Source organism: Meriones unguiculatus, chromosome 2, assembly GCF_030254825.1.
Source record: "Meriones unguiculatus strain TT.TT164.6M chromosome 2, Bangor_MerUng_6.1, whole genome shotgun sequence".
Taxonomy (NCBI): Eukaryota; Metazoa; Chordata; class Mammalia; order Rodentia; family Muridae; genus Meriones; species Meriones unguiculatus.
In genome coordinates this window covers 148,491,557-148,505,937 of record NC_083350.1, presented here as the reverse complement: position 1 = coordinate 148,505,937, position 14,381 = coordinate 148,491,557, and the positions used below count along the sequence as shown (strand labels likewise).

Below are 14,381 nucleotides of genomic sequence, written 5' to 3'. Positions count from 1 at the left end.
GTTTAAAGTTTACTATGTTCAATGTAATCACATCCATGTTAAACAACACTGAGACAAACATGTTGTCTGCTCTCCTGGGATCACATGGATCAAACCTGGCTCTGAAAAGATACCAAGACACTTATAATTATTGTGTTAGAGCTTCCCTTACTTATTTCTGCCTTACCATATGGGTACAATATCTAAGGGCAAACAAGTTTGGGCACATGAATCAATGCAACATGTTTCTTGTAGTTGTAATGATACCTCTTTAAAAAGAAAAAAAAAACCAAAGCAAATAACTTCTAAAATAGATTTTATTATGAAATATAAAATTTGGAAAATATTTTAAAAATCGTCACATTGTTAGTATTATAATAGAGAAAGCACCACATTAAAAATGCATCAGTAAAACAATATAACATTGGTAAATCATGAAGTCTAATTATAGAACTACATCTTCAGAGTCTGTAGGGCTGAGTGGGAAATATAGTAGTTACATGTAAGACGTCCAGTAGCAGAATTGGGAATGCACACCTATTATGTATACCAAATAAAACTGGGTCAAACTGGCCTCTGAGGACTAGCTTCCTGCAACTCTGGTCTGAATGAATCTGTAGTATTTTATAGACCTAATCCATGAAGTGGCAGGAAAACGGCAGGCAAGACTTCTTTGAGAATATATTATTTGAGAATATATTAATTTCTCAAAGAATATATATATATACATATGCATATATAACTTGTACATGAGTACACACGTGTGTTTGTGTGTGTACTGGGGGCTGCAGAGTTCAGGGTAGGGGGCTGGAGAGTTCAATGTAGGAGGGGGGTATGCAAACCTGTAGGGGTTGAGGGATACTAGGAGAACCTCCTGGCCAAGTTCACTTTGATATGTTAAATAGGTACTTCAGCCATTTGAGACTTTATTATAATACCGGAGTCAGTATTTTGGAGAGTAGGTTTGAAGAAATGTAAGTAAAGGTACTTTTTCTGAATTAATCAGTTTAGGTAGTTTTGTGAGTGGCTATCTTAAAATAGCCACTTAAAGGATAAAATGAATTTATTTGAGACAGGTAGCCCTGGCTGGTCTAGAATACATTATGTACATCACACTGCCTGGAACTTGTGGTTGATTGATTCTCTGCCTCTGACTCCTGCTGGAATTACAGGCATGTACTATGGGTCAGTTACCAACTAGCTACACCTAGTGTAGCCTGAGCTGTCCTGGAACCCTTTTGTGGACCAGTCTGGCCTTGAACTCTGACTCCCAGTGCTGGGATTAAGGGGCAAGCCACTGCTCTTGGCTCTGCAACCAGTTCTTTTGTTTTTTGTTTGTTTTGGGTTTACTTTTGTTTTGGAGACAGGGTTTCTTTGTGTGTAGCACTAGCTGGCCTGGAACTCACTCTGGAGACCAGGCTGGCCTCCAACACAGAGATCTGCCCGCCTTTTGCCTCCCTAGTGCTGGGATTAAGGGTGTGCACCAACGCCACCAGGCAGGTTTTACTCTAAAGGAACATTTTATACTTGCAATCAAAAGTAAATGTTCTAGTCTGAATATACAAAATTGCTGTAGCTCTAACAGCTATACTGTAATGTATTACTTAAAAGTAGTTTCCAAAAAGCTATTACTTTGCCATCAATGACTTCACAGGAAAGAATGTTTAACTAGCTGTTAAAAATTTTAGTGACAGATACATTAGAGTGGCACAGCATCTTTAATAAAAGCTGCCAAAGGCATGTTATAATCCACACATCCTCACTAGATCAGCAAGACCTAGTTTAAATTGAAGGTCAATACAGATTTCAAACACAAACACATTTACTTGTTAAACATTTTAGCTCAGAGAAGTTTAACATCTGTACCAAATATCTATCCATATAATTCCCATTTAAAAAGTTAGCAGTGTATAAAACCACATGTTTTTCTGTACAATGGTTTAATTTCTTATGTGGCTATTAAATTATGAAACTAAAAAGTCAAAGCTGTTAAGTCAGTTTTTAAGCAACTGAAGAACAGGTGTCTAAGAATTACCTGACAATCCACTAACTAGTGCAAAATTCTTCCGTCATTTCCATTTTTCAAAAGAAAAGTATCTTAAGTAGAGAAAACATGCTTGAATTCTACCTCCCAAACACCTCCAGCTTTTCTTTTTGTTTGGCAGCGCTGGGGACTAGCTTCAGAGCCTATGTAGGCTGGGCAAGCAAGGCCCCAGCCCTGGCACTTTTTCTGACCTAACCTTTGGTAAAAATTTAAAGCCTACTCTAGTTTAATTAGTCTCGTTTGTATAGTTCAGCACTCAGTTTAATTATTAAAAACACTTATCACTTATCTACAAATCAGCCAGATTTTGGTTTTATACTGTTTTGTTATTTTTTGAGATAGACTCTCATCAAGTAGCTTTGGCAGGTCTGCAACTTGGTATATAGATCAGACTGGCCTTGAACTCCATAGAGATCTGCTTGCCTTTGTCTCCCACCTGCTGCAAATAAAGGCAAGAGCTACCATGCCAGGCATATTTTTGAGACAGGGTCTCATGTAGCTCAAGCTGGCCTCAAATTTGCTATGTAAAGGAGGATTATGGACTTCTGACCCTTCTGCCTGTACTTCTCAAGTGTTAGGATTACAGGTATGTACTCCAGGGATACAGCTCAGAAGTCAGGATATTTTCATAAATTCAATGCTAACAGTGACTTACATATCTTAGGTATTTCTATGGCAGTAAATTTCTGATGTTGAAAACTAGATTATAAAACCACTATACAGACAAAAAATGATGGACAACAGGTTTTTAAAATCAAGTTAATTGCAAAATGCCATATAACACTATACAGTACATGTGATGTTACAATCTTAGTTTCAGTAATTCTATTAAAAACCAATAGGGTTGCTATTTATTCTGAATCAATAAATTATTCATAATTAAAATATTTTCATAAATAGTAACAGATGTCATGTTAGATATATGAGATTTCTAAAAGAGTAACAAATACTTCAGGATTGTATGATTCAAGTACTGCTTTTACATTACTATAGTTGGTAACTGACCCGTAAACACTGGCTTACAGACTAATTTGGCAACAATTAGGTATATAGTGCTGTCTGCTTGTTCTTCACATCATCACAGGGTGAACTCTTTTAATAGGAAATAGGATGTTATACATCAATCCAGTTAGTTAGCATATTTATGAAGAAAACGTTCAAAGGCATCATAGATGGCTTGTCTAAAATGAAATATAAAGGAATAATTAGTCATTAACAAATGCAGGGATGGACAGATAACTATTGTATTTCTAAAACTATCTCTGGTTAAAACTATCTGATAAAATGTTCTTCTGATATCCTATATCCCTCATTCTCTAGAGGACAAAATAAGAGGACCATACAGGAAAAAAAATAGTTCAATGTAAGATATTAAATACTATATATTTTTATTATATGTTCTAGTCCTCTTACTTCCTTGTCAGCCTCCATATATTTCTTAAGGCAAAAAAATATTCTCCCAAACAAGCAACAAATAAATACTTGATTAGACAAATCATTTTACCTGAAGAGTCCTTGTTTAAAGAGATAAGCACTGATATGACCCCCTTCTAGGTACCGGATTTCACAACCAGGCCAAATTTCTTGTAGGCTTCGAACTCCTGTTCGTGGAATATAGGCATCTTCTTTGGCTTGTACCACTATAATGAGGCTTGGGTCAACTGGAACTAAGTATAGGATTTTGATGCATTAAAAAGCTCTTTGATTTTTATATATCTAAAACCATATTCCCAAACAAAATGCACCATATATGAATCTGTAATTCTAGGTAGTTGGGAGGCTACAAGTTCAAGACCAGTTTGGATAACTTCGACCCTGTTGTCTAAGTAGGGGAGATGGCTTCATTAGTAAAGTGCTTGCTGCACAAGCATGGAAACGTGAGTTTAGATCCCCAGAACCCACGTTAAAAAGCTGGGCATAGGGCTTCACTTATAATCCAGCAGTGGGGAAGTATAGACACTTGACAAGCTAGTCTAGTGGAATTATTAAGCTCCAGGTTTAGTGAGAGAACATGTCTTAAAAAATTAGGGTGGAGAGTGACTGAGGAAGACATCTGTGTTGACTTCTGGTTTCCACATGTATGTCTATATACAGATGAACACACATATACAAATAGAAAAACAATATACCATGGTACTACAATATTCATCTAATAAAATATACTTCTTGGGGCTGGAGAGATGGCTCAGTGGTTAAGAGCACTGTCTGCTCTTCCAAAGGACCGGGGTTCAATTTTCAGCACCCATGTGGCAGATCACAACTGTCTGCAACACTGACACCATCACACTAATGAACATAAAATTAAATAAATTATTCTTCTTGTCTCCACTTCCTGTGAGCCAATGCTAAGATTATAGGCATGCACCACCATTCCCAGCTTATGTGCTGGGGACTGAACCCAGACACTGTGCATGCTCTATCCCCGGCCCTAAAATGAATACCATAAAGATACACACAGAAACAAGAACAAAAACAAACACAAGACTGCTGGAGAATGGCTCAAGTGGTTAAGAGCTGCTATTCCGGAGGACCTGTGTTCAATTCCCAGCTCTCACATGGTAGCTCACAATCCTGTGTAACTCCAGTTCCAGAGGATCTGACACCCTCTTCTGGCCTATGACCACCAAGAATATTTGTGGTACGCAGACATGTCTGCAAGGAAAACACCCATCCACACATAAAGTGCATATGACAAATATTTACACACTACAGATGTTCCCAGTTTCCTATGAAAATTAGTACCTGAGAAGTTTGCTACATGAGTGCATTCATCCATGACTCCTTTCATGAATATTAAAGACTCTTTTTGAAGATTGCTTCTTCTTTGCTCTCTGCTGAGCAGGTGAAATGACTGAGGGTTGTAACTTGTATAATGACTTTTGTTAGTTGAGAGTGTTTGATTCAAGCATTCCATCTTAGTGGTATCTTGCAACAGGTGTCCTTTTGAAGTAGCACTGACAGATGTTTTACCAGAATTATGGCACTCAGCACGCTTTGGGGATACAACTTGGTCTGTCATATCTAAATTTAAAGTTCTGGAAACCAGATTCAGGTTAGTCAGCTTGTCTGCACTGCCAGGGAAGTGTTTCCTGAACTCATGTCCCATTTTGAAAGAATCTGTCTGAATAGTTGATAAAAAAGAAAACATTTGATATATATTAGACTTCATGAAACATTTTAAAAACAGAAAAGGTAAAAGTATCAGCAGGTAAATTATAGTACCGCATACATACAATGGACTAGTCTCAGAAATTAACAAAAAGCTAGGAGTAGTGGCATACACCTATAATTACAGCATTTAAAAGGCTGAGTCAGGAGACCTTATCACAGACCCACCCAACCCCAGACACATACACACACAGAGTAATGGAATTATTTTTTGTCCTCTTTTTTTTTTTTTTCTGCCATAGGGTCCCACTACATAGACTCCCTCCCATTCTTGATCCTCTTGTCTTGGCTTTCCAAGTGCTCAGATTACAAGCACAGACCATTATTCCTAGCTCTGAAGTCCCTTCCCTTTTAAGGCATACAGAGGAACACTGAAGACATTATGTCATATGAATAAACCAGATACAAAGGGGAAATGTGTATTCTGCTTATAAAAGATTTCGCATGGTATATATGAGGCAAGTTCCACTTTATTAAAGTAAAAATGAACTGACAGGACACCCGGATTCAAGCTCAATAAACTAAGCACCATTGGAAGCTGCTACAAAGAAAAAGACAACCGAAGACTGAATTTTTTTTTTTTTTAAGTAATAGGCTTTCAGATCTAATTGTTTAATCATAAGAAGTATAAAACATAAGCAGTCCTGAAGAGTTGCTGTGATTCAGATGTGAAATGATACCCATGATGGCTATCCTTGGTGGTCAACTTGACTACATCTGAAATAAACTAAAACTCAAATGGCTGTCACACCTGTGAGAGATTTTTGTTGTTGTTTATATATATAAATTTGGTTTGTTTTTAGAGACACGGTTTCTCTATGTAACCTTGGCTGTCCTGGAACTCGATTTGTAGACTGGGTTGGCCTCCAACTCACAGAGATCTACCTGCCTCTGCCTCTTAAGTGCTAGGATTAAAGGCATGAGCAACCACTGCCTGGCTATATTTTTTTTTTTGTTTGTTTTTGTTTTTCTAGACAGGACTTCTCTGTATATCCTTGGCTGTAGCCTAGGTTGGCCTCAAATTCACAGCAATCTGCCTGCCTCTGCCTCCCTGAGTACTGGGATTATAGGTGTGTGCCACCACACCTGTCAGGGAAGATCCACTTTTAATCTGGGCCATACCTGCTGGAAATCTATATACACAGAAGAAGAAAGCTTTTGGTTTTTGTGTTTGCTCTTGTTCTTGCTATCAAGTCCATTCCTTTACTGGCATTAGAGCTTCTGGATTCCAGCATATACTGAAGACCAGCTAAGGCAGCCAACCTCCTGTTCTGCCCTGTGTTTCCTTCCAGCTTGAGGTATCAAAGCTGCTTGCATACCAAGCTGGACTGGAGGGAGTAAAGCTCAGCTGGGGCGGGGTGTGTGTGTGTGTGTGTGTGTGTGTGTGTGTGTGTGCAAAATTCAGGATCCCAGGCAGTGGTGAGTTTGAGAGAAACAGCCTTCTTGGGAGACAGCTACAATGAGCCTTCGTGTTTAATTGGGGGGAACAAAGGCTATTTAAACCTCTGGGGAGTGAGGGAGCCTGGCTTACTAAGCCCAACCAACTCCATGACAGGCTTCATTTTCTTGCTAGACAGAACAGTCCTAAGAGTTACAGGAAAAAAACAAAGAAAAAGGGCAACCAATCTGAAACAGCCAAGACATCTGGCCTGGGAAAGATAAGGTTGCTTAACTACCAGTTTGAAAAACGCCCAAGTCCTAACCAGAGTCACGTAGCCTCCATGGGCACCAGCCAATCCCATTCAAGGTTACACAGCCACAGTAGGAATTCCCCTTTCTGGCTTTAAAAGGGACCTTTGAGCTCCCCTCAGGGTTGCTGCCATGTTGTGAAGGTGGTGACCCTAGCATGCTGGACTTCTGCAGAATAAACACCCTTTGTTGCTTGCATGCTACTGGAGTCTGGGATTGTTCTTTCAGCAGCATATTCTGGACCCTAACAATTGGTTGGAGGCCAAGTGCTGGGAATGCCTTATTTATATGAGGAATTCCAGGTGCTTGCTGGACATGCATGACCTTGTAAGGAGAGAGTAAGTTTAGCCTGGAACTTGGCTACCAGGATACCATGCAAGCCCAGGGCAGACAGGGAGCAGTTCTACTCCTGCCAGTCTCAAGATTCTTGGGGCTTGGACAGGCCTCAACTGCACTGTTGCTCTAAGCTAGTTTTCCCCACTTGCAGGGCTCCCTGGCCACACACTCTGAAAGACTGGATTCTTGGACCTGCTGTTGGTAAACAGTCATTGTTGAACTAGCTGGACCACAGCCTATAAGCCATTCTAGTAAATGGCATATATATGTACAAATTCATTCCTTAAGTTCTGTTCCTCTAGAGAACCCTGACTAAGACAACTTCCAACCCCTCCTGTGTTGACAGATGGGCCCCAATGCAGCAACGCTCAGACTTGGACCTTTCTTGTTTTGCACTTGCCATGTGGTTTGCTGATGGCCTTGTACTACTTACTAATCCTCCTGACTCTATCTCCCAAAGAGTATTACAGAAATATCCCTCATGACAGCTTATTTTTCTACTTAATACTTTAAGTGGATATACTCAAAAGCCCAGTCCTTTAAAAGGCTAATTAAAAAGATTTTGTTCAAGTTCCAGGCCAGCCTTGCCCGCAGAGTGAGCTCTGGGATAGCAAAGGCTACAAAGAAACCCTGTCTCAAAAACCAAAAGGATTTTTTTTGATTAAAAGATATAATAAGCGTTAGTTAGTGTCTAGTGATATACATCTTAATTTTCTTTTCTTTTTTGAAGTAAGGTTTCACTATGAAGCTGTGGTACATGCCTTTAATCCCAGCACTTGGGAGGCAGAGGCAGGTGGAGGCCAGCCTGGTCTATAGAGCACAAGACAGCCAGGGCTACACAGTGAAGCAAAACCAACAAATATACATTTTAATTAGTGATACCTGCAATGAGGAATTAAGAAGGCAGAGGACATACCTGAGTGTGGTGGCTCACGCCTATAATCCCAGCACTCAAAAAAAAAAAAAAAAAAAAGGAAAAAAGGAAAGCAGAGGACAGCCTAGACTACATATAGTAAGACACTGTATTAAAGAAATAAAATAAAATGCTAGACATGGTGGCACATGCATGTAATCTCAGGGAGGCATAGGCAGGTGGGTCTTTGTAGGTTTAAGGTCAGACTGGTCTACAAAGTAAGTCCAGTATAGCCAAGGCTACAAAGAGAAACCCTGTCTCGAAAAAACTACCTACCTACCTGACAAAATAAATAAATAAATGCATACATACATAAATGAAAATAAAAGAAACAAGGAAAAAAATGTTTTCTTGTTACATAGTCCAGGCCAGCCTCAAACTTGTGATCTTTCTGCTACCTAATTTGAACAATCAGTTTCACAACCTTCCTGTCTTAGCCTCCAAACTGCTTGGATTATAGGCATGCATCACCATGCTTAGATAAAAAACCAATAATTTTGAAAAGTTCAAAAGTGTGTATATGTTTTTTAAAAATTGCTATTTTTTAATGTAAGTAAATATGCAATTAAACTTTACTCCAATGTTACATGAACATTAAAATAAATACTTACTCCAGCTGGGTATGGTGGTCCATGCCTTTAATCTCAGCACTTGGGAGGGGGAGGCAGGTAGATTTCTGTGAGTTTCAGACTAGTCTCATCTACAAAGTGAGTTCTAAGAACCCTATCTCAAGAAATCAAAAGCCAAAGCAAAATAAACTTACCCCACAGTATTCAAGCATATGAATAATTTCTTCTTCATAAACTGTCTGTGTATAATACTGCTTTTCCAGCTCCCGCCAATTAATTGATTTACTCAATACACCCTGAAATAAAATAAGATCAAATAATGACATAGCTTGCCCAGTACGGTTTTTTATTATTACCAATTACTGTATACGAGAGAGTTAATGCAATTGAACTTGAGATTATTTATCTTTTGAAAGGCCTGTTTATATCCTTGAGTGGAGCCTGGGAATTTGATCAATAAGCAGCTTTTATACTGATCTTTAACTTTACCTAAATGGTAAGACTGAGCCATTGTAGTCATATAAGTCCGTGCTCTGATTAAAACTGCAGTGCTTTCTGAACTTCTGGTACACTGCAGACAGAGGGCGTCTAAATCACTGACTCTAGACTCATCTCTGTTAGGATCAGTGAAGAGCACTTGTAACCACTTGTTACAAGTGACTGCTGGAGGAAATAGCATAAAGCATGAGATTCAGTTGAACAAGGACCCTTGGGACCCTGTACCAAGTTTGCCTTGTGGCCTTTTCCTTTTGTTGATTTTCTATTATATCCTTTTGTTAAAGTTAAGCTGTGTGTGTAAAATGGAGAGAGTGTGTGTGTTCTGTTATTCCTTTTAGTAGTCACAAACCCTAGGAGTGATTTGGGGACCCCAAGATAACAATATTTAAGTACATGTTCTTAAGCATCATGTGTAATCGATTACCGTAGTGAAGACCCCAGATGCTGTGGACCAAGACAGGCATGGAATCAATGGCATGGGCTTGGGCCAGTTGGATACTGCTAAGGAGGCCATCTGTAATATGACAACAGCAAGTTTAGAGAGCTTCTATAAACTAATGTGAAAAATACCTATCTAAAAAGTACTTTTTATAGGTGTGGAATGGGTGAGATAAGACATGAACACAGGGGCCATAACATTTATAGACTGCATCTCAATTATAAATTCATCAAAACAAATTTCCTTTTAGGACGCAAGAAACTATCAAGGCTTTATTTCAATTTTTTTGAGTTAGTCTTGCTGTGTGCACAGGCTGCTTCTGGTTCACACATGTGCTCTTTCTCCCTCAAGTCTCTCAAATACTGGGATTATGAGCATGCACTTGCCACATCTGGCTTTGAGTAACATTTTGAATTTAAGTTTTTATAATTCAAACGATCATCAACAGCAAATTTCACATACATTTTAAAATATATGAAACACATACACACATAATACTAATGACAAAATGTTATGTAATCAATTTTAAGTTTTTTATAATTCAAACTTCACATACATTTTAATTTAAAATATATAAGACACACACACAATACTAATGACAAAATGTTATGTAAGCAATCAGAGCACACTTAGGTGCTAACTGCACTATGTGCTTTGGGGAGAAAACAGTGGAGCAAGCAATTCTAGTATAGTACTGTGGAAATGCGCTGAGAGATGAAGCATAGCATGCAGGTGAGGCTGGACTCAAAAAAGGGCTTCTCTCAGGGAGGCAGCTGTGAAGCTGCTGCTCAACTAGGCGATGGCACAAGGGGCCTCTAAAGAGACAGTAGTGCCCAACACAGCTAGAGCCCTGTGAAACAATCTAGTACTTTTTGAGCAGGAGAAAGCAAAGACCAGACTTAGAGCATTCAAGTTATAACAGAAACCTGGCTGGGACTCAGATCAGTGCCTCACTTAGCCCTCATCAGAGAGGCTTCTTGAAGTAGATGAGAACTAACAGAGACCTACAACTGGACAATGTGGGTTGAGGGTTACCGATCTCTTAGTTCCAGGCCAGCCTGGTGTACAGAGCGAGTTCTAGGATAGCCAGGGTTACACAGAGAAACCCTGTCTTAATAATGAAAAACAAACAAACAAACAAAAAACACTCAGACTTATGTAGAATGTTTTCATCAACCTTCCTCTCAGTGCTCAGGGGCCTATGCAGAGGAGGAAGAAGCAAAGTGGGGGTAGAAAAATTCTTAAGAGCCAGAGGTAGTAGATGACTCCAAGGAAATAGTGTCTTCTAGACACAACAGAACAAATGATCTCAAAGAGACTGGAAGCGTGCACAGGGCTTATGCTAGTTCAAACTAGATTGGCTGCCAGTCCTGAGAAGGAGGGACCTAGGGGTCCCATCCCTAACCAAGGTCTATTTACAATTGGCACACACTTGAAAAGGAAACAAATGAGTCTTCGTCTCATATAGCCACAGTTCAGAGTAGGTCCCATGCCCAGGAGCAGATGGCCAACACAAGCCAAATTGAATGGTATCTTTGTAGACTTTTCATCTTATCTAGCTTTGTTTGGGCTCTTGTTGAAAAGTTAGATTTTTGTAATCACCTCCTACCCGCTACTCCACCCCGCCCCAGACAGGGTTTCTGTGTAGCCCTGGCTGTCCTAGAAATTGTTCTGAAGACAAGGGAACTCACAGGGATCCACCGGCCTCTGCCTCTCAAGTGCTGGGATTAAAGGCATGTGCCACCAGTGCCCAGTAGTAATAAACTTAAAAAAAAAAAACAAAAAACAAAAACAAAAAACATCAAATTCAAAATCTGAGCTATATCTGGAGTTCAACAATATATGCTTCTCTACATAAGTTACCCAACATAATGTTTCTTCCTCACTGAAACTTCCTACTCTTATCAACATTAAATTCATGTGTCAAGTATACTTAAAATTACCCCTAGTTACAAAAATGATGGTAATGAAATTGTAAAGACTTACATGTCCTCCCATGGATATTCCAGTCATCCCAAGAGGTCCATAGCCTTCCCTCTCCAGCCAGTGCAAGAGAGCTGCGGACTCCAGAATGAGAGCACCTCCCATCACAAACAGGTCAGACACATTCTTTAAGCTGGATCTCCTAGCCTCACAAAACAAAACAGAATGGGACTTATTTCATGCATTTATATTTTTAATACTTTAAAAAGACACCTTTGGAACCAGTTTTCTCTTTTCACTTTATGTAGGTTACAATTATTTTTACTAGTTCAGCCATTTCACTGGCCCACAATTATATTTAATCTTGTTTTTTTTTTTTTTTTTTTACTGGCACGGATGCTTGCTAGATGCTCAGGCTACCAGTGTCATATATAGCTCATGGTGTCCTCAAATTTGAAATCTTCCTGCCTCTGCCTCCCAAGTGCTGAGGTTTCAGATATATTCTTCCAGGCCTGACTACAAAAACATGTTTTAATCAATTTATTTGAGAATGGGCCTTTCCATACATACCAGACTGACCTTGAATTCAAGATCTACCTGCTGGTATTACAAGTATGTGGCATAAAACCTGGCTAAACTAATTTAAATAAAAGCCAACATACCTGAATTTTTTTTTTTTTTTTTTTTTGATACAGGGTCTATTATAGCGCAGGATGATACTGAACTTCTGACCTACTAGCCTTTGCTTCACGAGTGCTGTCATTACAGGTGGGCCACTGCGGCCTGCTTCAGAGGAGTTCTCCTAAAAAGAAGTCTGCTTTCTGCAATGTGGTAGACAGTAATGTTTAACTTCAGGGTGGCTGTGCTTCTGATTTCAAACTGGTAGTCTATTCACAGAATTAATGTAAGAGCACCCACTGAATAATCTTTAAGAGAAACTTGTGTACATTTTAAAAAGATTTCACTGGAATGCTGAAGCAAGAGCAGAGGTTCAGGCCTAGTCAAGGCTCTACAGTGAAACCCTGTTTCAATAAAGCTAACAAAAACAAACTGAATGCTCTCCTCCATCAAAACTGATCACATTCCATCAGCGAAATACCCCACTGTCTTTGTTTTCTGTCTTCAAGCCAGCTTTCTACATCTCATTACAAAATTTATTTTGGCCTTGCATGGAAGTTAGGAATTCTGGAGCTCTGCTCCCTGTCATTCCTCAGTTGGTTCTTTTCATAGAATATACTGATGCGAGGTTCTGGGACAAGGATATTTATGGTGGACCTGGTACAACTGTTTCCTTCTTTTCTTTTGTAATCTTTGCTCTTTGTTTACTCACTTTTGATGAAAACAGACTTAAGATGACTTTTTAAGATAGAGAAGTAGGATATGATGGTACATGACTGTAATCCCTCACCTGGGAGGTTGCAGTAGGTCAGCTTGGACATCTTAGTGAGGCATCTCACTCAGTCTCCACCTCCCTGACCCTAGCCAAAGCAAGTAAGAGCAGTAAACTGTGATTTCAAGATTTAAATTACAAACCATTTGTACTCCTGTTGAATTCTTTGAGGAAAAAAAAAAAAAAGCAAACAAACTGAACCATCATCATTACCATGGTTTTTCAGGGCTGTGGATCAAATGTTGGGTCTTGCCTATACCAGGAAAGTACTTTACCATTGATTTCCAGCTCTACCCCAGTACAATTCTTGAGTACATAATATAGGAAGCAATATTATCTTTCTTTCTTTTTCCTTCCTTTTTTTTTTTTTTGAGATAGGGTTTTTCTGTGTAACCCTGGCTGCTCACCTGCCTCTGTTTCCTGAGTGCTGGGATTGAAGGTATGTATGTACTACCACACCAAAAAGGAACAATGTTTTTTAAACATAATTATAATAATAATTCTGCATGGAAAAAAAAATCATTAGTATCCCCGTTCTATAAAGGAGGTAAGTGAAACTTAAGAGGCCAGGATATATAATTAGTATGTTGAGGGCCCACCAACATTGAGACGTGACCAGACATGTCCAAGCCTTACTGCTAAACATAAGAACAGCCATTTTGTCTTCCCTAGTGCACAATTCAATACTTATTGCTTAGAATAGAACAAAATGACAAAGATAATAAATGTATGTTCTCTAAACCACAATACTCTTTTTTGTTCCTCACAGGAATTGTAGGGAGCTGGAAGGTCCCCAAGCTGAACTGTGACCCCTCCCTCCCCAGCCAGAATGTTACAGAACATTTAAGCTCAAAACCCACAAATATCTGTGCCAAATTATAGCCATAATTTTCCAAAGTCAGAATCATTTGTTCTTTTTTAGTTAGGAACAATCACTATGTTTTGGGGGAACAGAAGAAGAATAAGGAGGAAATTAATTGGCTACTCATCAGAAGAGCTCCCCTACAGCCTGGGAACTTGATTACCTTATGATCAAAATGGAAAATGAAAACAAAATGGCAGTACTTAGGGTAAGTCTTATTTGTTTGCTCTGAACAGTTTTCCAATAAAGACAAAGCTCTGCTCTTTCCACGAAGGAAGGACCAATGTAGTCAATTTACGAACAGGTTGTGGCTGGTCACCCAGGAGAATGGTGCCATATTGGGGCTCAGGGTTAGTTTCTGATGTTGGCATTTCTGGTACTCTGCAGTGGCTATAGGCAGGTCAGCCTTGGTGAGTGAAAGTCCATGTTATCCAGCCCATTCATAACCTCCATTTCCGCCACTCTGGCCACTTTGTTCATGGATCCACTGGGCAAAGACAGGGAAGGGATGACTGTTCACAGAATAGGCCATCCTATCAATTTGATTACTGAATTCTTTATTAGACGGTCA

The 14,381-nt window shown here is 39.3% G+C and overlaps 1 protein-coding gene across 7 annotated transcripts in view; it reads right to left on the bottom strand.

Annotated features, from left to right (window-relative positions):
- Positions 1–278: 278 nt before the first annotated feature.
- Abhd18 (abhydrolase domain containing 18) overlaps positions 279–14,381 on the bottom strand; it is a 47,241-nt gene continuing 33,138 nt past the window's right edge. For 3 of the 7 annotated variants that reach the window (XM_021643071.2, XM_060378261.1, XM_021643075.2), the window contains 6 exons: positions 11,622–11,760; positions 9,621–9,710; positions 8,893–8,994; positions 4,766–5,144; positions 3,528–3,690; positions 279–3,204 (listed from right to left, as the gene is read on the bottom strand). In XM_021643071.2, coding sequence (XP_021498746.1) covers positions 3,153–3,204; positions 3,528–3,690; positions 4,766–5,144; positions 8,893–8,994; positions 9,621–9,710; positions 11,622–11,760 — 925 coding nt within the window. In that variant the 3' untranslated portion in view covers positions 279–3,152. Of the gene's footprint in view, positions 3,205–3,527; positions 3,691–4,765; positions 5,145–8,892; positions 8,995–9,620; positions 9,711–11,621; positions 11,766–12,966; positions 13,037–14,381 lie in introns of all 7 variants that reach the window. The other 4 variants (XM_060378263.1, XM_021643079.2, XM_060378262.1 and 1 more) reach the window with 2 other exon arrangements.